The sequence below is a fragment of the Cetorhinus maximus genome, chromosome 21, assembly GCF_964194155.1.
Source record: "Cetorhinus maximus chromosome 21, sCetMax3.hap1.1, whole genome shotgun sequence".
In the NCBI taxonomy this organism is placed as follows: Eukaryota; Metazoa; Chordata; class Chondrichthyes; order Lamniformes; family Cetorhinidae; genus Cetorhinus; species Cetorhinus maximus.
The window spans coordinates 23,366,496-23,388,800 of NC_135899.1; the positions used below are offsets into that span (position 1 = coordinate 23,366,496).

General features: G+C 45.4%; 1 protein-coding gene across 2 annotated transcripts; it reads left to right on the forward strand.

Moving 5' to 3' along the window:
• The first annotated feature begins 1,452 nt into the window (after nucleotides 1-1,452).
• Nucleotides 1,453-21,834, forward strand: LOC144695751 (RING finger protein 225-like). 2 transcript variants are annotated; one of them, XM_078566722.1, is made up of 2 exons: nucleotides 1,453-1,644; nucleotides 18,469-21,834. In XM_078566722.1, the coding sequence occupies exons 1-2, from the start codon at nucleotides 1,602-1,604 to the stop codon at nucleotides 19,110-19,112; spliced, it is 687 nt and encodes a 228-aa protein (XP_078422848.1). In that variant the 5' UTR covers nucleotides 1,453-1,601; the 3' UTR covers nucleotides 19,113-21,834. The 2 variants fall into 2 exon arrangements, with proteins under 2 accessions (XP_078422848.1, XP_078422849.1); XM_078566723.1 differs by lacking the exon at nucleotides 1,453-1,644 and adding an exon at nucleotides 3,791-3,901.
• Nucleotides 21,835-22,305: the final 471 nt, after the last annotated feature.

Consider the following 22,305-nt stretch of genomic DNA (forward strand, 5'->3'; position numbering starts at 1 on the left):
CTTCTCTAGTCTGATCACATCCTCCCTGTGGTGTGGTGACCAGAACTCTACACTCACTGGCTAAATCAGCACTCTTGTCCCTGAGTCACAAATTTCCAGGCTCCACTCTCTTTCTCCAGGGCTTGTGCACAAAAATCAAGGCTGACGCTCCAGTGCGGTGCTGAGGGAGTGCTGCACTGTCCGAGGTGCCACCTTTCAGATGAGACCTTAAACTGAGGGCCCACCTGCCCTCTCCGCTGGATCGATCCCATGGTCTGCTTTTGAAGAAAAGCAGGGGAGACATCCTGGCCAATATTTATCCCTCAACATTAGAAAAAAAAGCAGATCGCCTGGTCGTTATTACATTGTTGCTTGTGGGAGCTTGCTGTGCTCAAATTGGCTGCCGCCTTCCCTACATTGCAACAGTGACCACAGTGCAAAAAGTATTCCATTGTAAAACACTTTGAGACGTTTGGTTGTGAAAAGAGCTATAAAAATGCAAATCATTTCTTGTGTTGCCTAACTGGTTTTTATACAGTTCTGGCGTAACTTCCCTGCTCAAGATCCTATGTGCTAAGAAGCGAGGGCAGCAACTTTGTCTCTCTGCTATGCCCCTGTCCAATACTATCAGGCGTGTCTCTCTTCACTAAAACCCCTCTTCCCCTCCCCACAGCGGCCGCACCTGCGCAACCCCCTCCGATAAAAGCTGAGCTGGGCTTGCAGGTTCATGGCACCTGGCCAGGTGCATTCTGAGCCAACAGGTGGAACAGGCTGGACCAGCTCACAGCATTCTGGGTGTGAGGAGGCAGGCCACATGCCTTCAGTTTAAACGGCTCCGAGGCAAGTCATTGGATCAGCTACCAGACCGATACAGGACGCAATGTAAACATATCCTGGATAATTGCTCATGATAGAAAACAGGGCAGAGCAGCTATCCGGGCACTGAGAAACAACAAGCCAAATCTTAAATATCGTCTGTGCCTGCTTACTGAGAGAGAGCAGGACAGAGCTCCCACACCGGGTTACTGAGAGAGAGAGGGAGCAGGACGGAGATCCCACACCGGGTTACTGAGAGAGAGAGAGAGAGAGCAGGACAGAGCTCCAACACCGGGTTACTGAGAGAGAGAGAGAGAGGGAGCAGGACAGAGCTCCAACAGCGGGTTACTGAGAGAGAGAGGGAGCAGGACAGAGCTCCAACACCGGGTTACTGAGAGAGAGAGAGAGAGCAGGACAGAGCTCCCACACTGGGTTACTGAGAGAGAGAGAGAGCAGGACAGAGCTCCCACACTGGGTTACTGAGAGAGAGAGAGAGCAGGACAGAGCTCCCACACCGGGTTACTGAGAGAGAGAGGGAGCAGGACAGAGATCCAACACCGGGTTACTGAGAGAGAGAGGGAGCAGGACAGAGCTCCAACACTGAGAGAGAGAGGGAGCAGGACAGAACTCCCACACCGGGTTACTGAGGGAGAGAGAGAGAGAGGCAGCAACAGCCCCAACGTTGGCTATTGAGAGACAGCAGCAGCATCCGGAATACCGATAACTGACGGACGAAATTCGAATGTGTCCCGCCGTCTCGCAGGAACAGGTAGTCAAGGAAACGCGAAGCAACGACAGAGGAGGAGATGAAAAATAATCCCGCAGCCGAAAGCTCAGAGATCTACATAGGTAAGCGGACCATCTGGGCGGAATGTGCAATCACAGCATCAGAGAAATATAAAGAAGAGTTTCCAATTGGGCTAAGAACTGGAGGACAATCAGAAAGATCGAAACAGTCGGAATATAAGGGGTTAAACGGCGGGCTTGCAAAGAATAATATTCAAATATTGTTGCAGCCAGCACTTGGAAATGTCACCGAGTCCTTCACAAATATAAATTTGGCGTGACAGTTAAAATAAAGGAGGAAATGCGCGCAGGAAGCGGACTGAAAGGAAGTAAAGCAGAGACCATGATAGAGAGAGTAAGCCCCTAAAAGTTCTCTGTTTTTAATCCAAATGTTTCATTTGGCTCTGTGTAACGTGTAAGGACATTGTGGAAGGTGAGGAAGGGGTCTCTGGGATTAATACCACCCCCACTCCTTAATGTGAAGGAGAACGGTTTATTTTTTCCAAAAAAAAGTTTTAATCAAATTTGTAAAACAAAATACATAACAGTTCAAATGTGCCCATACCCTAACAGCGCTGCGGGTGTACCTACACCACATGGCAATTCAAGAAGGCAGCTCACCAACACCTTCTCAAGGACAATTGGGCAATAAATGCTGTCCGAGCCAGCGACCCCCACATCACATGAAAGGATAAAATAAAACATAAAGTACAATACCGGGGAGGCATAGTGGTATTGTTGCTGGACTAGTAATCTAGAGACCCTGAATCCCAAAGGGCAGATGGTGGAATTTGAATTCAAGAAGAATCTGGAATTAAACGTCTAATGATAACCATGAAACCATTGTTGGTTGTTGTAAAAACCCATCTGGTTCACTAATGTCTTTTAGGGAAAGAAATCTGCCGTCCTTACCTGGTCTGGCCTACATGTGACTCCAGACCCACAGCAATGTGGTTGACTCTTAAATGACTGAATGTCCCCTGAACTAGGGATGGGTTATAAATGCTGACCTGGCCAGTGACATCCCATGAATGAATTTAAAAATACAATACAACTCACTACACTCACGATTATACATTATATTTACAATATACATTTCATGTTAAACATACATCCTGAAGGGTTTTATGCAGGTTCTCATCACCTCGGTATACTGTGGTAGGTCGGCCTTAGGCTGTGGCCTTTGAGTCTTTCCCCAAAATAGAAACCAGCAAAACTTGGGAAATAACTGGTACTGGTCTGGGCTGAAGTTCCATTTTAAGGTTATACCAGTGCCGGTCATTTTGCAAGTCTTTCTGTTTCTTCCTTTTAGGGAGAGTGACCTTTTGCTCCTGATTCACTTCTCTGAAGGCTGGTGCTAGAGGAAGAAAAAGATTTGCATGTTGGTAGTGGCCTACAGGACCTGAGGATATTCCAATGCTTTGCAGTCGATTAAGTATTGTCGTTACCATGTTGCAATGAAGGAAATCCAGGTTATTTTGGGAAAGTGATTTGGAATGGAAAAATCCCAGGAATTTCTACACTTCCAGCAGGAGGTGTATAACTAATTGATTCACCCTGTCTTGTAGTTCTCCTTTAGGCTAGAGAAGGTTAAGAGGAGATGTGATAGAGGCGTTCAAAATCATGGGCAGAATTTTTAGCTGGGCATGTGCCCGACCCGATAGGAAGTGAAATTGCGTGAGATGATATCGGGCAAGCATGCCAATGTCATCCCGAGCTCGTGCGACATTTCACTTGGTGGGCACCCGCAAAAGTTGGAAGCGCGCCCCCTGACAATTAAGAGGCTGAGCAGCATAACTAAAGGTGCGATCATCTCCGATTTCTCGTGGCCCGTCCAACCTTGTGGTTGGCGGACAGGTGAATCAGCCAGGCGGACTTTGCATTTTTCAAGAAACCTCATCCAAGGTTGGGATGATGTTTCCGTCACTAAATGAAAAAAAAATAAAAATCTACGGACAGCATTTTTATCATGTGTGTATGTTCAGGTGACTGATTGTAATGCTTGCACTTTTTTTTCCCCTGATATTAGAAACTTTATTTCATGCTTTTCAGGTCTTCATCTCCTTGAGGCAACTGTCTGCCGTTGGAGAGCTTGCTGTCAGCCCGTGCCCATGCTGACATCAGCACCCACTCTCTCCCTGCTCCCACCCCGGCAGCGCTGAGCTCCTCAGTGCGCACTTCACGCTGGCTGGACGTTAATTGGCCATCCAGCGTGAAATCCCAGTCAGGCGCCGATCCCCAGGGCTGCCGATCGCTACCTACCCACCCACCTAAAAATTCTGCCCCACGTCTTAACACAGTGAATGTGGAGAAACTGTGGGTGGGTCAGCAACCAGAGGACACGGATTTAAGGCCATTGGTGAAAGAACCAGAGGCCACACATGAGGGAGAAAATACTCTGTGGCCATCTACTCTGATCTTCTGCCTAAAAGATTGGCAGAAGCAGATTCAATAGGAATTTCAAAAGGGAATTCGGAAGGAGGGGCATTGCAGGGCAATGGGACAAGAGCTGGGAGAGTAGGATGAATTGGAGCGGTCTTTCAAAGAGCCAGCATGGCACAATGGGCTGAATGGCCTCTTTCTGCCCTGTCTTCTTTTATTCTTTCATTTTCCTTCTATCTAAGACATACTCAGGCATCTGCCACATGGACAACTGTGTTGCTTACTCGTAGTTTGGGGTTCACCAAGCTCCTGGCATCAGCTGCTTTCACTCAGCCCCCAGCAGGCCTCCCTTCCTGCCAGTGTCCAGGCCTCAGACCACCCACTTTCCACCCCCCATTCCTAACCTCCGCTCCCTCTGTTCCATTTACTCCCAGTCTGTGCTGGTGGTTTCCTTAACAAAGACCCATACATGCGTTTTTAAAAGAAGTTGCAGAATAATCTGTGAAGGGCTCCTTCTAGTGGCCCAGTTGGTAAATCTGCGAGCACTGCAATTTGGGTTGCCAACTCTTGTTGGCTGTATTCTTGGAGGTTTCATTGTATCACCTCCCTCCCTATAACTTACCTAGATGGTCAAACAGCACATTACCCACCTCCCCGACACCCTTCCCCACCCCAACCCCACCCCCACACCCCCCCCCCACACCCCCCAGCCTCCACCCTCACCCTGCCATCTCCAATATCTTTTAAATAATAAACAAAGTGGTCAAAGAAACTACAAATACATTTTTGTTTAATTTCCACTGGCTTTGGCTTGTTCCTGGCTTGCTGGCAGAAGATTCATCCTCAAATCCTGGAGGGTTGGTAACCCTGCAATCACCCTCCGTGCCTCTGGGAGAGGAAAGGTAAAAAATTAGCCAGGGCCCTGATCAGTATCCAGTGACCTTTGCTGGAAAGTGTATTGAGTGAGGGCAGAACCGGACGTGATGGATGCTACAGTTGAAAAGCAAGCTGACAGTCAATGTAAGGACAAAATTAATAGTCACTTAGACATATGCAGGATAATTCAGAAATGCCAGCATGAATTTGTCAAAGGCAAATTGTGTTGAACTAACTTTATTGAGGGTATTGATGAGTTAAAAGAGGTGGTTGATGAGGGTAATATAGTTGATGTGATGGATATAGACTCCAAAAGGTGTTTGATAAAGCACCACATAATAGACTTGCCAGCAAGGTTGAAGTCCTTGGAATAAAAGTCAAAGTGAATGGTTGTTTTTTCCATCTAGAGGAAGGGATTCCCCAAGGGTTGGTGCTAAAGCCACTGCTTTTCTTGATGTGTATCAATGACATAAGCTTGGCTGTGCCGGGTGTAGGATTGTCAGCTGTGATAAAATGTATTCCTGGAGGTTTCATCACATGACTTGCCCCCCCGCCCCCAACCCCCACCACCGCCATAGTCCAGCCAATAGTTGACCAACACATCCATCCCTGTGACGTATACTGCCTTCCTACACCAATTGGAAAGCAGAAAGACTCATTACCCAGTTGGGTGATGCTTAACTGTCAGCCAAACAGCCTTTTCTTCCCCCATTTTCAATGTTTTATATCTGGTAAAGAGAAATGTTCAAATAAAATGGCAAAAAAAAAACACAATCTTTTTTAAAGTCTCGATGATTTTTCTCCAGGGTTGCACATAGCATTGTCCTGGAGATTGATCTTCAATTCCTGGAAACTCCAGGCAAATCCTGGAGGGTTGGCAACCCTAGCAGAGCACAATTTCAAAATTTGCAGATGGCACAAAACTTGAAAACTTGTATTGTGAAATGTAAAGAAGACTAGACTTCAAGAGGACATAGAATGGGCTGGTGGAATGGGTAGACATGTGGCAGATAAAATTTAATACATAGAAGTGTGCAGTGATACAATTTGGTAGAAAGAGCAGGGGCATAGTGTTATTATCACCGGCCTGGTAATCTAGAGACCCAGTGTAATGCTCTGGGGACCTGGGTTCAAATCCCACCATCTGGAATTAAGTCTAATGATGACCATGAAACAATTGTCATAAAAGCCCATCTTGTTCGCTAATATGCTTTAGGGAAGGAAATCTGCTGTCCTTACCTGGTCTGGCCGACATGTGACTCCAGACCCACAGTAATGTGGTTGACTCTTAAAATGTGCTCTGAACAAGGACAATTAGGCATGGGCAATAAATGCTGGCCTAGCCAGTGATGCCCACATCCTGTGATTGATTTTTTTTTAAATGGGCACAATTCTAAATGGTAGACGTGTGGCAGATAAAATTTAATACAAAGAAGTGTGAAGTGTTACAGTTTGGTAGAAAGACCAGTGGCATAGTGGTATTATCACTGGATTGGTATTCCAGAGACCCAGGGTAATGCTCAGGGGAACGTTAAAGAGAGAAGCAGAGAATCTGGGGGGGGGGGGGGGGGGGCTGCGGGGGGGGGTAAATGTGCATTAATTGTTGAAGGTGGCAGCACAGGTTGAGAAAGTGGTTAAAAAGGTCCTAAGTTTTATAAATAGAAGGATAGAGTATGAAAACAAAAGAGTTGTGAAAAATGTTTACAAAGTTCAGATTCAGCCTCAACTGGAGTATAGTGCACAATTTTGTGCACTGCACCTAAGGAAAGATGTAAAGATATTGGAAAGGTAGATGGGAGACACAGAGGCTGTTCTACCTGGGGAAACCTCAGGAGAGATTTATTAGAGGTGTCCAGAATCTTGAGGGATCTAGACTGAGTTGACAGAGAGAAACTGTTCTAATTTGGCAGAAAGTTTGAGACCAAACGACAGCAATATAAGGTGATCATCAAAAGAACCAACGTTGACATGAAGAAAAGTTTAATGGTGCAGTGGATGGGTAGAATCTGAATGGCACAGTCTGAGATTGAGGTAGAGGGAGATTCAATCATTGCTTTCAACAGGGAATTGGATGAGTACTTAAAGACAAATAATTTACAGGGTTAGGAGGGAAGAACCGGAGATTGGGACTAGCTGTGCTGCTCTTACAGAGAGCTGATGTGCCAAGTGGCCTCCTTTTGCACTGTGATTCTAGTTTTCCGTTTCAATATGGGTGGAGTACTTAAAGGTGGAACTGCAGCCAGGGTCAACAACCTTCAAGGGAAGAGGGTAGAAAATGGATGGGGAATAAAATCCTATGGGATTGAAAATCTCATGATCCGCAAACCACCTGGTGGATGCATGTGCGCTTGAAAATGTGCATGTGCATGTGTATGCATGTCTGAGTTTATCTACAAAAGTGTATACAGCTGTTTGATATGCATACAAGAATGTGGGTATGCGTGTGTGCATAGTGTTGAAAGTTTGTAAGCACATCATGTGCAAGTGTATATGAATTGACAGTACTGTCAGCTATCAGCAGTACTGTACTGTATCAGCTGTATCACATTGACAGTATTGTACTGTATCAGCTATATTGCGCTGAATGTACTGTACCAGCTGTGTCACACTGACAGTGCAATACTATATCTAATTACACAGTATTGTACTGTATCAGCTTGATCACAATGACGGTATTGTATGAGCTGTGTAACACTGACTGTACTTTATCAGCCATATCAGACTAACAGTGCTGAACTATATTAGCCACAATACATTGACAGTACTGTACTGAATCTGCAATGTCACACTGACATGCAGTACTGTATCAGCTATATCATACTGATGGTGCTGCACTGTATCAGCTGCAGCATACTGACTACTGTATCAGCTGTGTCACTGGCTGTACTTTATTGTATCAGCTGTATCACACTGACAGTACTGTACCATATCAGCTGTTCCATACTTTCCACACTACTGTATCAGGTGTATTACACCAGAGAGTACTGTACTCTATCAGCTGTGTCACACTGACATTATTGTACTGTATCATCTGCGTCAGGCATATAGTACTGTATTATATCAGCTATACCACACTGACAGTATAATACTGTATCAGCAGTATCACAGTGACAGTAGTATTGTCCTCTACCAGCTGTATCACACTGATAGTGCTGTCCTATATCAGTTGTGTTAGACTGACATATAGATTGGGTGAATTAGATTGGCAAAGGTAGCCTGGAAGAATGGTTCATAGAGTGCACTCGGGACAATTCCTTAGAGCAGTATGCCCTAGTGCCAGTCAGGGAGCAGGCTATTTTAGACCTGGTAATGTGCAATGAAACAGGATTAATTAATGATCTCATAGTAAAGGACCTTCTAGGCGACAATGATCACAACATAATAGAATTTCACATTCAGTTTGAGGGTGAGAACTGTGGGTCTAAGTCCAGTGTCTTAAAGTAAATAAGGGCAATTACAAGGGTATAAGGACAGAGTTGGCTAAAGTGAATTAGGAAAATAAGATAAAAGGTAGGATAATAGAGAAGCAGTGGCAGGCATTTAATGAGATGCATCATAACTCTCAGGAAAGATATATTCCATTTAGAAAGAATGAGAAGGAGGCACCATCCGTGGCTAACTAAAGGAGTTAAGGATAGTATCAGATTGAAAGAAAAAGCATGCAATTCTGTAAATTGTTAGTGAGAGGTCAGAAGATAGGACAGATTTTAGAAACCAGCAAAGAATGAATAAAAAAACTAAGGGAGAAATTATAGAATGAGAGAAAGTTAGCTAGGAATATAAAAACCAATAAGTTTCTACGAATATTTAAAAAGAAAGAGCAACTAAGGTGAGTGTTTGTCCCTTAGAGGGTGAGACTGGGGAATTAGTAAAGGGAAACAAGGAAACAGCAAAGTATTTTGTGTTTATCTTCACTGTAAAAGACACAAAAATATCTTCAGGACACTTGAAAATCAAGAGGTAAAAAGGAAGGAGAAACTTAAAACAGTCACAATCACTAGGGAAAAGTTACTAGGAAAACTATCAGAACTAAAGGCTGACAAGTCCCCGGACCCTGATGACCTGCATCCGAGGGTCTTAAAAGAAATGGCTGTAGAGATAATAGATGCATCGGTTGTGATCTTCCAAAATTCCCGAGATTCTGGAAAGATCCCAGCGGATTCGAAAAATCACAAAAGTAACACCTCTGTTCAAGAGGGGAGGGAGACAGAAGATAGACAACTATAGGCCAGTTATCCTAATATCTGCCATAGGAAAAATGCTAGGATCCATTATTAAAGAGGTAATAGCAGGACATTTCGAAAATCATCATACAATCAGGCAGCCTTAACATGGTTTTGTGAAAGGGAAATCATGTTTGAATAATTTATTACAGCTTTTTGAGGAAGTAACAAGCAAGTGGATAAAGGGGAGTCGTAGATGTAGTGTACTTGGATTCCCAAAGGGCATTTGATAAAGTGCCACATCAAATGTTACTACATAAAATAAGCTGAAGGAGTAGCTAACAGGAAGCAGAGAGTAGGGATAAATGGGTCATTTTCGAGTTGTGAGCTGTAAATAGTGGACTGCCGCAGGGATCAGTGTCAGGGTCTCAACTATTTACAATCTACCCAATGACTTGGAAGAAGGGACCAAATGTATGTATGCTCACTAAATTTGCTGATGACACAAAGATAGGTAGGAGAGTAAGTTGTCAAGGGGACATAAAGAATCACAAAGGGATTTAGAAAGGTTAAGTGAGTGGGCAAAAAATTTGGCAGATGGAGGTATAACGTGGGAAAATGTGAATTTGTCCACTTTGGCAGGAAGAATAAAAAAGCAACACATTCCTGAAATGAAGAAACTGGAGAACTCCATGGTACAGAGGGATCTGGGTGTCATGGTACATGAATCGCAAACTATGCCGGTACAGCAAGTGATAGGAAGGCAAATGGAATGTTGGCATTTACTTCAAGAGGAATGGAACATAAAAGTAGGGAAGTATTGCTCCACAGGGCATTGGTGAGACCACACCTAGAGTACTGTTTACAGTTTTGGTCTCTTTACTTAAGGAGGGATATGCTTGCATTGGAAACAGTTCAGAGAAGAGCCACTAGGTTTATTTTTGGAATGAAGGGGGTTGTCTTATGAGGAAAGGTTGAGCAGATTGAGCCTATACTCATTGGAATTTAGAAAAATGAGAGATGATCTTACTGAAACATGTAATATCCTGAGGGGATGTTTCCGCTTGTGGGAGAGTACTAGGGGGACACAATGTAAAAATCAGGGGCCTCTCATCTAAGACTGTGATGAGGAGAAATTTCTCTGAGGGTCGTTAATGTGTGGAATTCTCCTGCACAGAGAACAGTGCAAGCTGGGTCATTGAATATATTCAAGGTTGAGTTAGGCAGATTTTTGATTGACAAGGGAGCCTATGGTTATTGGGAGGCAACAAGAAAGTGGAGTTGAGGCCACAATCAGAAGAGCCATGATCTTATGAAATGGCGGAGCAGGCTCGAGAGTCATATGGCCTACCTCTGCTCTTATTTCTTGTGTTCTTTTGACAGTACTGTCCTCTGCTAGCTGTTTCACAGTGACAGCACTGTACTGTATTCATTGTGTCAGACATACAGTCCTGTCCTGTATCAGCTGAATTACACTGACAGTATAGTCCTCTGCGAGCTGTATCACACTGACCGTACTGTACCATACCAACTGTACTTTTTTTAGTCTTTCACAAGATGTGGGCATCGCTGGCTGGGCCAGCATCTTATTGCCCATCCCTAATTGCCCTTGAGAAGGTGGTGGTGAGCTGCATTCTTGATCCTCTGCAGTACATTTGGTGTTGAAACACCTACAATGCTGTTAGGAGGGAGTTCCTGGATTTTGACCCAGTGACAGTGAAGGAATGGCAATGGTGTGTGACTTGCAGTTGGTGGTATTCCCATGCTTCTGATGCCCTTGTCCTTCTAGGTTGTAGGGGTCGCAGATTTGGTAGGTGCTGTCAAAGGAGCCTTAGTTAGTTGCTGCAGTGCATCTTCACTGCTGCCACTGTGCGTCGGTGGTGGAGGGAGTGAATGTTGAAGGTGGTGAATGGGGCGCCAATCAAGTGGGCTGCTTTGTCCTGGATGAAGTCGAGCTTCTTTAGTGTTGTTGGAGTTGCATTCATCACACTGTATTACTTGAGTACTGTACCATTTCAACTGTGTCATACAGACAGTGCTGTACTGCACCAGTATATCACACTGACTGTAGTGTATCACTCTGATAGTCCTCTGATATATCATACTGGCAGTAATGTGCTGTATCAGCTGTGTCACACTGACAGTAGTATGCTGTATCACTGTATCGCAACGATAGTCCTGTGCTGTATCACAACGATAGTCCTGTGCTGTATCACACTGACAGTCCTGTGCTCTATTAGCTGTGTCACACTGACTACACTGTACTGTATCACACTGACAGTCCTGTGCTGTATTAGCTGTGTCACACTGACTACACTGTACTGTATCACACTGACAGTCCTGTGCTGTATTAGCTGTGTCACACTGACTGAACTGTACTGTATCACACTGACAGTCCTGTACTGTATTAGCTGTATCACACTGACTACACTGTACGGTATCACACTGACAGTCCTGAGCTGTATTAGCTGTGTCACAATGACTACACTGTACTGTATCACACTGACAGTCCTGTGCTGTTTTAGCTGTGTCACAATGACTACACTGTGCTGTATCACATTGACAGTCCTGTGCTACATCAGTGTACCTCACTGAATGTCCTGTACTTTTTTATTCATTCATGGGATGTGGGCATCGCTGGCTAGGCCAGCATTTATTGCCCATCCTTAATTGCCATTGATAAGGTGGTGGTGAGCTGCCTTCTTGAGCCGCTACAGTACATGTGGAGTAGGTACACCCACAGTGCTGTTAGGGAATGAGTTCCATGATTTTGACTCAGCAACAGTGAAGGAATGGCAATATATTTCCAAGTTAGGATGGTGAGTGACTTGGGAGGGGGAACTTCCAGGTGGTGGCATTCCCATGTATCTGCTGCCTTTGTCCTTCTAGATGGTAGTGGTCATGTATTTCGAAGGTGGTGCGATTTCCTGCAGCGCATCTTGTAGACGATACTCACTGCTTCCACTGTGCATCATTGGTGGAGGGAGTGAATGTTTGTGGACAGGGTGCCAATCAAGTGCATTATGTTGTCCTGGATGGTGTCGAGCTTCTTAAGTGTTGTTGGAGCTGCCCTCATCCAGGCAAGTGGAGAGTATTCCACCACACTCTTGACCTGTGCCTTGTAGATGGTGGACAGGCTTTAGAGAGTCAGGAGGTGAGTTACTCACCACAGGATTCCTAGTCTCTCACCTGCTGTTGTAGCCACAGTATTTATATGGCTTATCCAGTTCAGTTCTTGGTGAATGGTAAACCTCAGGATGTTGATAGCGGGGGATTCAGTGATGGTAATGCCATTGAATGTCAAGGGGCAATGGTTGGATTCTCTCTTGTTGCCTGGCACTTGTGTGGCGCAAATGTTACTTACCACTTGTCAGCCCAAGCCTGGATATTGTTCAGGTCTTGCTGCATTTGGACATGGACTGCTTTAGTATCTGAGGACTCGTGAATGGTGCTGAACATTGTGCAATCATCAGCGAACATCCCCACTTCTGACTTTCTGATGGAGGGAAGGTCATTGATGAAACAGCTGAAGATGGTTGGGCCGAGGACGCAAACCTGAGGAACTCCTGCAGTGATGTCCTGGAATGCATCTCGCATTTCCAATTTCATTTCAGCTTGCAGCATTTCCCAAGTTTATTTCTTATTGCACACAGGATCCTATAGTTTGCAGTTGAAAGCATGTTATGTAATGCCATGACATTGCTCATATTCAACAAATAAGGGACTGTTACACAACGTGACTCACTGTTCATTATTCTTTTGTTAAGGTATGTTTAATTGACCTATCCCTTTCAGGTCAAAAGTCTGTTTGCTGTAAGTAAACACATCATGGAATCAACTCTCAATTGTTGTGGGTCAGGGAAGTGCCTGTAGGAGCATGTAGCCAGGAAAAAAAAAAGGCATGAAATGAAACCCTTCCTCCTCCTTTTATTTCATGTAGTTTGGACATTTTGATGTGTTCACTGGACCACTTGAAAACTTTCATAAAACCCAGAGCTTCTTTCCCACTGACATACAGGAAGCTGGAAGGACGGCAGCGATGCTGTAATCTGTAAATTACCCACAGCTCACAAACCAGATGCCCTGTGTTTCAAAATGCCCATTGTTTGTACTGACTGTTAGTGCAGTGTAATTCAAAACCTGCTACCGACAGGGACAGTCATCATCATCATCAGTTGCCTGAAATCCCAATACTAGCATAGACGTGGCTGTGGAGTGATACAGACCCTGAATCCAGCAGGGATAGAGACTGGACGGATTCAGACCCCGATTCCACCAGAGACAGCAATGATGGGGAATTCAGAGCCCGATACCAGCAGGGACAGTGACAGTGGGGGGGGGGTGTTCGAACCCTGATAGCAGCGGGAACAGTGATGATGGGGGGATTCAGACCTTTATACCAGCAGAAACAACGATGATGGTGGGGGGAGGCGGGGGGGAGATTCAGAGCCCGACACCAGCAGGGACAGTGACAGTGGGGGGATTCAGAACCTGATACCTGTAGAAACAATACTGATGGGGGGAGAGTCAGGCCTTGATACCAGTGGGGACAGTGACGGTGAAGTGAGCAAAATCCTGATACCAGCAGGAAGAGTGACCAGGAGCTGGGTACCAGAGTGCATTGCTTACTGGGAACAACCGCCACCGCCACAACGCATTTACATGGCACCTTCTATTTAGTAACCCCCACCCCTGCTGTCCCCCACAACACCCTCCCCCACCCCCAAGGGTGTTGTGAATTGAACACCCAGCACAGTACACGAAGTTGTGAGCTCAGGTAATTTATGCAAAGGCTGTGGTGTAGTTGTAATGTCATAGGACTAATAATCCAGGTGCTCTGGGGATGTGAGTTCAAATCCCACCATGGTAGCTGGTGGAATTTATATTCAATTAATAAAATCTGGAATGTGAAGCTCGCCTCAGTAATGGTGACCACAAAGCTATCACTGATTGTCATTAAAAAAAAACCATCTGACCTTTACTCCAAGGGGAACAATCGCAGCTTCTCCAAACTAACCTAGCTAAAATTCCTCATCCTGAAACCATTCTGGTGAATCTCCTCTTTTCCCTCTCAAGGACAATGACATATCCCCTAAAGTGTTACCTAATATGAGCTTTATAAAGGATTAACATTTTGCACTGAATGACTTGTCCTTTAAAATCGATGTCCTTTAGGGAAGGAAATCTGCTGGTTTTTTTTGCCCGGTCTGGCCTACATGTGACTCCCAACCCACAGCAATGTGGTTGACTCTCAACTGCCCTCCGAAATGGCCTAGCAAGCCGCTCAGTTCAAGGGCAGTTAGGGACAGGCAGCAAATGCTGCCTTTGCCAACGACACCCACATCCCATGAAAGAATAAATTTAAGACATAAAATTGTGGGCTGCCACAACGAAATCTGGCCACTTCCATTCCAAGCGTGGCTCTAATGAGGTTGACTCTTAACGCCTTTGCCAAGCAGGCCTCCTGATGCCTCGGGCCAACATGGTGTGGTTGACTATCAAATGCCTGGCATACCAGTCGATTGCACAAACAGTGGCTTCTCAGTAAGTTCCACCATCTTCCCAGGGAAGCTCATAAACATTTCCATGCTTTCTGGTCAGGTGAAGTCTAGGTACAACTTGGAATATCTTCAATTTAATCTTTATGTGCATGCACAAGCAAGTTTTATTATTTTTTTAATCACTGTTCTTCACCGTTTCTTTTTCATATTGACCATCCACTGTAATGCCAAGAATCAGGGAATCTTACAGCCCAGAAACATAAAAGTGAATCCAAAAACCTTCTCCCAGCGTGTAAATAGTGAGTAGTAAATGGCAGCATGGGACTTATTAAGGACAGAGAAGGTGAGAAATGCTTTGAGGCGCAGGACAAGGCTAGAATAATGAGTACTCTATATCAGTGTTTACTAAGGAAGAGGACACTGACAAAATATGAGTAGAGGTGGAGGTGGTAGAGGTAATGGATGCGATGAAAATTAGTAGGAAGGATGTACCGGGATGGCTGACTTTGCTTAGAGCGGTCTGGATGGTTGTATCCCAGGTTGTTACAGGAAGTGAGGGTGCAGTACAGAAGGATCAGCCATAATCTTTCAATCTTCCTTCAATATGAACAAGGTGCCAGAGGATTGGGGAGTAGCAAATATGACACCTTTATTCAAGAAAGGGTACAGGACAGTCCCAGTAACAACAGGTCAGTCAGTTTAACATCAGTGGTGGGTAAGGTTTTGGAAACAATAATCGGGGGGTGGGGGTGAGGGAAATCAACAGGCACTTTGAGAGATTTGAGTCTGTTAAGGAGAGCCAATACAGATTTGTAAAAGGCAGATCGTGTTTGACTACTCTAATTGACTTTTTTTGATGAAGTGACAGAGAAGGTTGATGAAAGGAAACCAATGGATGTCATCCATATGGATTTTAAGAAAGCCTACCTTGGTATGTGATACTTTGTCAAATGCTAACAAAATTGCAGCTCAGGGGGTAGGAGGGTCAGTGTCAATTTGGATTTTAAAAATGACTAAAGAGCAGAAAAGAGTGAGTCGTGTTAAATGATTGTTTTTCAGGTTGGTAGTAGACAGTGGTTTTCCACAAGGTTCGGTGCTGGGAGCGCTGCTTTATTTGATGTACATAAATATCTTGGATATTGGAACACAGAGTGAAGTTTCTATCATTGCCGATGATACCAAATTTAAGAGGTATGGCTGACAGTGAGGATGGTAACCATCGGCAGTGAAACAGAACATGGATAGGCTGGCAGAAAGGACAGACAAATGGTAGATGGAATTTAATAAAGAGAAGTGTAGGGTGATGCATATTGCAGGAGGGATAATAAAGGCAAAATAAAAGCAAAATACTGCAGATGCTGGAAATCTGAAACAAAAACAGAAAATGCTGGAAAAACTCAGGTCTGGCAGCATCTGTAGAGAGGGAAACAGAGTTAACGTTTCGAGTCCATATGACTCTTCATATCTTCCTGATAAGAAAGGTAATGTAGATTTAATGGCACAGTTCTCAAGAATACACTGAGCGATGGGGGCAGAGTCATGTGCATAGGTCTTTGAAGGTGGCAGGACATATTGAGTAATGAGCAAAGCAATTTTTTTATTTGATCGTGGGATGTGGGCATCTCTGGCTAGGCCAGCACTTTTTGTTCATTCCTAATTGTCCTTCAGATGGTGGTGGTGTGCTGCCTTCTTGAACCGTTGCAGCCCATGTGTTGTAAGAACATCCACAGCGCTGTTAGGAAGGGTGTTCCAGGATTTTGAACCAGTGACAAGTGACAGATGTGGGATCTTGGGCTTTATAAATAAAGTTATTCAGTGCAAGGATGTTAATCCTTTATAAAGCTCATGTTAGGCCACACTTTAGGACATATGTCAATGTCCTTGAGAGGGCACAGAGGAGATTCACCATAATGGTTTCAGGATGAGGAATTTTAGCTAGATTTGGTTGGAGAAGCTGAACTTGTTCTCCCTGGAGTAAAGGAGATTCAGTGTACAAGATTATGATGGTTTTAGATAGAACTCTGCTCCATAACTACCGACTCCATCCCTCTGCCTGACAACATCTGACGCTAAGCCAGCCTGTTCACAATCTTGGAATCACATTTGATCCAGAGATGAGTTTCTGACTTCATATTCGTGCCATATCTAAGACCGCCTATTTCCATCTCCATAACATTGTTCATCTTCACCCCCATCTCAGCTTGTCTGCTGCTGAAACCCTCATTCATGTCTTTGTTACCTCTAGACTTGACTTTCGATGCGCTCCTGGCTGGTGTCCCACATTCTACCCTCTGAAAACTTGAAATCATCCAAAACTCTACTGCCTACTGTATCTTAATTCACAGAAAGTCTCATTCCCTTATCATCCCTGTGCTTGCTGACCTAATATTGGCGCTCAGTCAGGCAACACCTTCATTTTGAAATTCTCATCCTTGTTTTCAAATCTCTCCATGGCCTTGCCCTTCCTTATCTCTGCAATCTCCTCCGACCTCACAATCCTCCAAGATATCTATGCTCCTCTAATTCTGGCCTCTTGTGCATTCCCAATTATAATTGCTCCACCATTGGTGGCCGTGCCTTCAGTTGCCTGGGCTCCAACCCCTGAAGTGCCCTCCCTACACCTCTCCGCCTCTCTACCTCACTTTCCACCTTTAAAACACTTCTTAAAACCTCCCTCTTTGGCCAAGCATCTGGTCATCTGACCTAATATCTCCTTTTGTGGCTTGGTGTTTTTCTTTGTTTTACAATGCTCCTGTGAAGTGCCTTGAGATATTTCATTGCATTAAAGGTGCTATATAAATATACATTTCTGTTGCTGTAGGTAAGTTGGACAAAGAAAAGAGGTTTCCATTTGCTGATGGTAGACAGACTAGTGGACATAGGTTTATGGCTTTTGGCAAGAAATGCAGTGGGAGAATGTGAGGAAGAACCTTTTAACGTAACAAATGGTCATGACCTGGAACTTGCTGCTTTTGAGGGTGGTGGAAACGGAAACGGTCAATGATTTCAAAAGAAAATTGGATGGGCACTTGAGGGAGAAAAATTTGCAGGGCTACAGGAATAGAACGGGGGGAATGGGACTGACTGGGTCTCTCTGCAGAGCATGGGTAAAATGAGCCATAATGAGAAGGAGACCATTCAGCCCATCATGCCTGTGCCAGCTTTTTGAAAGAACTGTCCAATTGGTCACACTGCCCCTGGCCCTTCCCCCTTAGCCCAGCAATTTTCTCTCCTTCAAGTATTTATCCAATTTTATTTTGAAAGCGACTATTGAATCTGCTTCCACTGGACTTTCAGGCAGCGTTTTCCAGATCATGTGTAAAAAAACAAACTCTCCTCATCTCCCCTTTGACTCCATTTCCAGCTGCCTTAAATCTGTGTCCTCTAGTTACTGACCCTGTCATTGGTGGAAATTGTTTCTCTCTATCCAGTCCATGAAAACCCTTCATGATTTTGAACTGCTCCATTAAATTTCCACTTAACCTTCTCTGCTCTGTGGAGAGCCATCCTAGCTTCTCCAATCTCTTCTCTTAAATGGCACCATTCTAGTAAATGTCTTCTGCACCCTCTCGAACACCATAACATCCTTCCCAAAATGTGGTTCTTAAGGCAGGGGAGGCCAGAACTGAAGCATAACCTTAAAATTAGAGCGAGGCCGTTCAGGGTTGATGTCAGGAGGCACTTCTTTGCACAAAGGGTAGTGGAAATCTGGAACTTTGTCCTCTATAAAGCTGTTGAGGTTGGGGTAGAGCGAGTGGTTTGGGGCTGTCAAATTAAAATTGAGACTGATAGAATTTTGTTGGGTAAGGTTATTAAAGGTTATGGAAACAAGTCAAGCAGAGTAAATTAAGATACAGGTCAACCACGATCTAATTAAACGACAGAATGGCTCAACAGGGCTGAATGGCCTCCTCTTGTTCATACTCTATCATTAGACTGATCACCGCCCCATTTTCTGTACACAGATGCTCCAACCATGGCCGAAGACTCGGACATCACTGCCACCGACCCGCCCGCCATGTGTTCCGGCGGCTCCGATCTGGAATGCATCATCTGCTTCAGTCCGTTTGATAACATCTTCAAGCTGCCAAAGCTGCTGGCCTGCGGGCACACCTTCTGCCTCGAGTGCCTGGCCAGGATCAACGTGTCCTCGGAGAACATCAACTCGGTCACATGCCCCATGTGCCGGCACCCCACCCCGCTGCCGTCCGGCAAGGGGCTGCCGGCCTTGGACAACAACCAGGCTGTCCTGTCCAGGCTGCCCTCCAGCATGCAGAGCGTCCCCTCAATCCGTTTCAGCCGCGATAAGGGGAAGCTCTACACCAAGAGCCCGGAGCCTGGTTCCTTCCTCAAGCCCGTCCACCTCAGCAGTGTCAGCATGAGCCTGGACGTGGGGCAGCCGGCACCTCGCAGTACGGACTCCGCGCCAAGGCACCTGGAGTGGCTGCCCATCCGCTCCAGCTGGTGTTACTACGTCGCCATCGGGGTCGTGCTGCTATTCACCATCGCCCTCGTGTTGTCGGGGATTTTTCTTTTCGTCATCATGCCAACCCGTCCCCCTGGCAGCAGCCTCAACCGGGGAAACTCGACGGAAGCGCAAGCTGGGTAAGACCCATGGTAGTTTGTTGTCTCAGAAGGATGAATGAACCAGTGCCAATGACTCACTTAGAACTCAAGCCCATTGCCCCAGCTGCATTGTTCCCACTTTGCCTTCATCACGTTCTAACATTTCTGGTCGGCGGTGACTGTATGAAGTCAATGCCGAGCACAGCTCAGACAGACCTGCTGAGACCTCCAATATCCTGCCTGGGGTCCATTTCTGCAGCTTTACGCCAACTGGCACTGAGAACAAATCATAGACTTTCTTCACTATTTGTATTTATATAAAGCCCTCGAGTGAGTAAAATGTCCCAGTAAGGCATTTCACAGTTGTGACGATCAAGACAAAATCTGACTGTGAGCCACATGAAGAGACTCTGGGACAGGTGACCGCACATTGTTCAAAGGGGATGGGCATGGAGGTACATTTTACAGGAGGAGAAAGGGGTGGAGAGGTTTAGGAAGGCTTTTCTAGAGCTTATGTCCTCAGCTGCTGAAGGCTCAGCTATCAGTGGGGGAACAATGAAAAATCACATGGAGCCAGAATTGGAGCTGTGCAGCAATCTCAGCGGGTTGTCGGGCCGGCAGAGGTTACAGAGATAGAGTAAGAGATGGAGCCGTGGAAGGCTTAAAACAAGGATGGCAATTTTGGACTTGAGGCTTTGCCATACCAGGAACCAGTGTAAGCCAGCAAGTACAGGAGAGGTGAGTGAACAGCACTTGAACCCAGTTTAGATTAGGGCAGCAGTGTTTTGGATGAGCTCGAGTTGCTGGATGCTGGACAGGGCGAGCATTGGAATAGTCAAATCTGGAAGTAACAAAGTCAGAGAATGAGCGTTTCAGCAGCAGATGAGCCGCGTCAGGAGTGGAGGCCTACGATGTTACGGAGGTGGAAGTGACAAGAGAGAATATAGCGACTGGAAGCTGAACTGAGAACGTGTAACGTTGTAAATGATTCAAATGCAACTCTAATCCAAGCGAACGCGAAGGAATGATCTCGCTGCATTGATTGCCCAACTGCTTTAGAAAATGCAACTGCGAAACCAAAGACATGAATCAAGATTCAGGGCAGACAGGACATCGACAGGAGCCACTTTCTGGCTACGCACTAGGTCACTGATTTTCCCTTAGGCTCGGGCACACGGCACCTCATGCCCACAGGGGTCGCTCACAATCTTTGAATGTTGCCAGAACTCCTCCGGTGACTACCTGCTGCACAGTGACTCTTGTGGGAGTCTCTCTGGCGAGGCTGTATATTACCCGCGTGTTTTGAATGGGATTACTCCCTCCTACTTGGGGTGGGGGGGGGTCGCAGTTGACTACAAGAACTCGGCAGACCTGCTGCCACGAGTTGGGGCTCCACACACAGACTCTCGACGTGCACCCCTTTATTCTAATTGCCTAACTCGAATCCAGATTCATAAATTCAGCTGGGATCTAGTGCATCGGCTGCGTAGGAGTGCAGTAACACACGCATGTTTTATCAGGGTGTGGAGTCATTCGAAAATTTATATCAGTTAACACCCAATCAGTAGCTGAACTAGATTTGTTCTTTCCATGTTCGCCACTGCTATGCCGTCTTGGGGTGAGGGCCCAAATGGGCCATTCAGAAACAGGAAGGTCTGTCAGCTGTGCTGAGGTAACTAACTCAGCCTGGTAGGCTGATGCAGGGCACTTCAACTGGCCTCAGGATGCCTTGGGTTAGGTAGTGGTGGAATCAGTCAGGGTTCTGTTCCTGACCTCAGCCCGGTGACTATGCGTCAATGTTTTGGAGGGGGACAGGATCAAACTCTGCTGCGATTAATCCCGCTCCCATCATTTCCACTATCCCCACCACCTCTAACCCCACCACGTTCCCCGCACCACCCCCCACCCCCACTACTCAGTCAATTACCCAATTTCCCCCGTACTCGCTTGGGGACTAACCAGCGAACATTCTGGGGAGCCTGTGGAAACAAACCTCCGTGAAGAGTGGGGACCCTGAGACGAGGGGAGGAAAGAGACGGCAGGAAGGCTTTGGCTGTCGGAGATCGTTATCTGATATCTCATTTAAAATGAGGTTGCAAGAGAGTGCTGAAACCATACAGAGAAGCAAGAGCATACCCAGCCTAGGTCGAGGGCCACTTGACACTGGGTGAAGTCCATCTGGTGCTCACGTGAGGTATGCACCGTCCCATTGCAAGCTACATCCAGCCCTTAATGAACAAAATCAAAAATAAAAATACCTAGAAAAACTCAGCAGGTCTGACAGCATCTGCGGAGAGGAATACAGTTGACATTTCGAGTCCGTATGACCCTTCATCAGATGCTGTCAGACCTGCTGAGTTTTTTTCCAGGTATTTTTATTTATTTTTTGTTCTAGATTTCCAGCATCCGCAGTATTTTGCTTTTACCTCAGCCCTTAATGAAGTCGTTCAGGCCCCAGGCAAACTACATTCATCTCATAGTGAAGCATAGTTTGCTTTGGGCAAGGTACACCCAAACCCCTTATTTTATAGTTGAGCCAAAGTAGACACGTTGTATGTTGCATATAGCACGCGACTTTCTCATATATTGTATATATTTCTTGGTGATGTTTTATATTGCCGATTTATTTTTAATCTGAGCTGTTTGAAGGTGGAGGTACTTCAATACTCACTGTCAGTCTCCTCTCTCTCCACAAAGAATTGGTTTTTGTCTTGAAATGAGCCATTGATTTTCTGAGTATTAAATGAACCCTTGATTCACCAAAACCTGGTACAATTCCTCTGTAATTATGCACTGAGTCAACACACACACATCCTTAAAAGACCACAATAGGCTATTTGGCCCATCGAGCCTGCTCCACCATACAAACAGATCATGGCTGATCATCTACCTCAATGCCACTTTCCCGCACAATCCACATATCCCTTGATGTCTTTGGTATCCAGAAATTTATCAATTTCTGTATGAACATGCTCAATGACTGAGCTTCCACAACTCTCTGAGGCAGAGAATACCAAAGATTCAACACCCTCAGAGTGATGAAATTCCTTCTTACCTCAGTCTTAAATGGCCTTCCCCTTACTTTGAGGCTGTCTCCCCTGGTCCTAGACTCGCTAACCAAGAGAAATGTCCTATCTACATCTAGCTGAGAAACCTTGTAAGAATTTTGTAACTTTCAATGAGATTACCTCTCATTCTTCGAAACTCGAGAGAATGCAGGCCTAGTTTCCTCAATC

What these genes read in the sequence shown, in the direction of transcription:
- LOC144695751 (XM_078566722.1), top strand. Translation starts at nt 1,602, where the DNA reads ATGAAAAATAATCCCGCAGCCGAAAGCTCAGAGATCTACATAG. An exon ending in AAGCTCAGAGATCTACATAG is followed by an intron (nt 1,645 to 18,468) that starts GTAAGCGGACCA and finishes TTCTGTACACAG; the next exon opens with ATGCTCCAACCATGGCCGAA.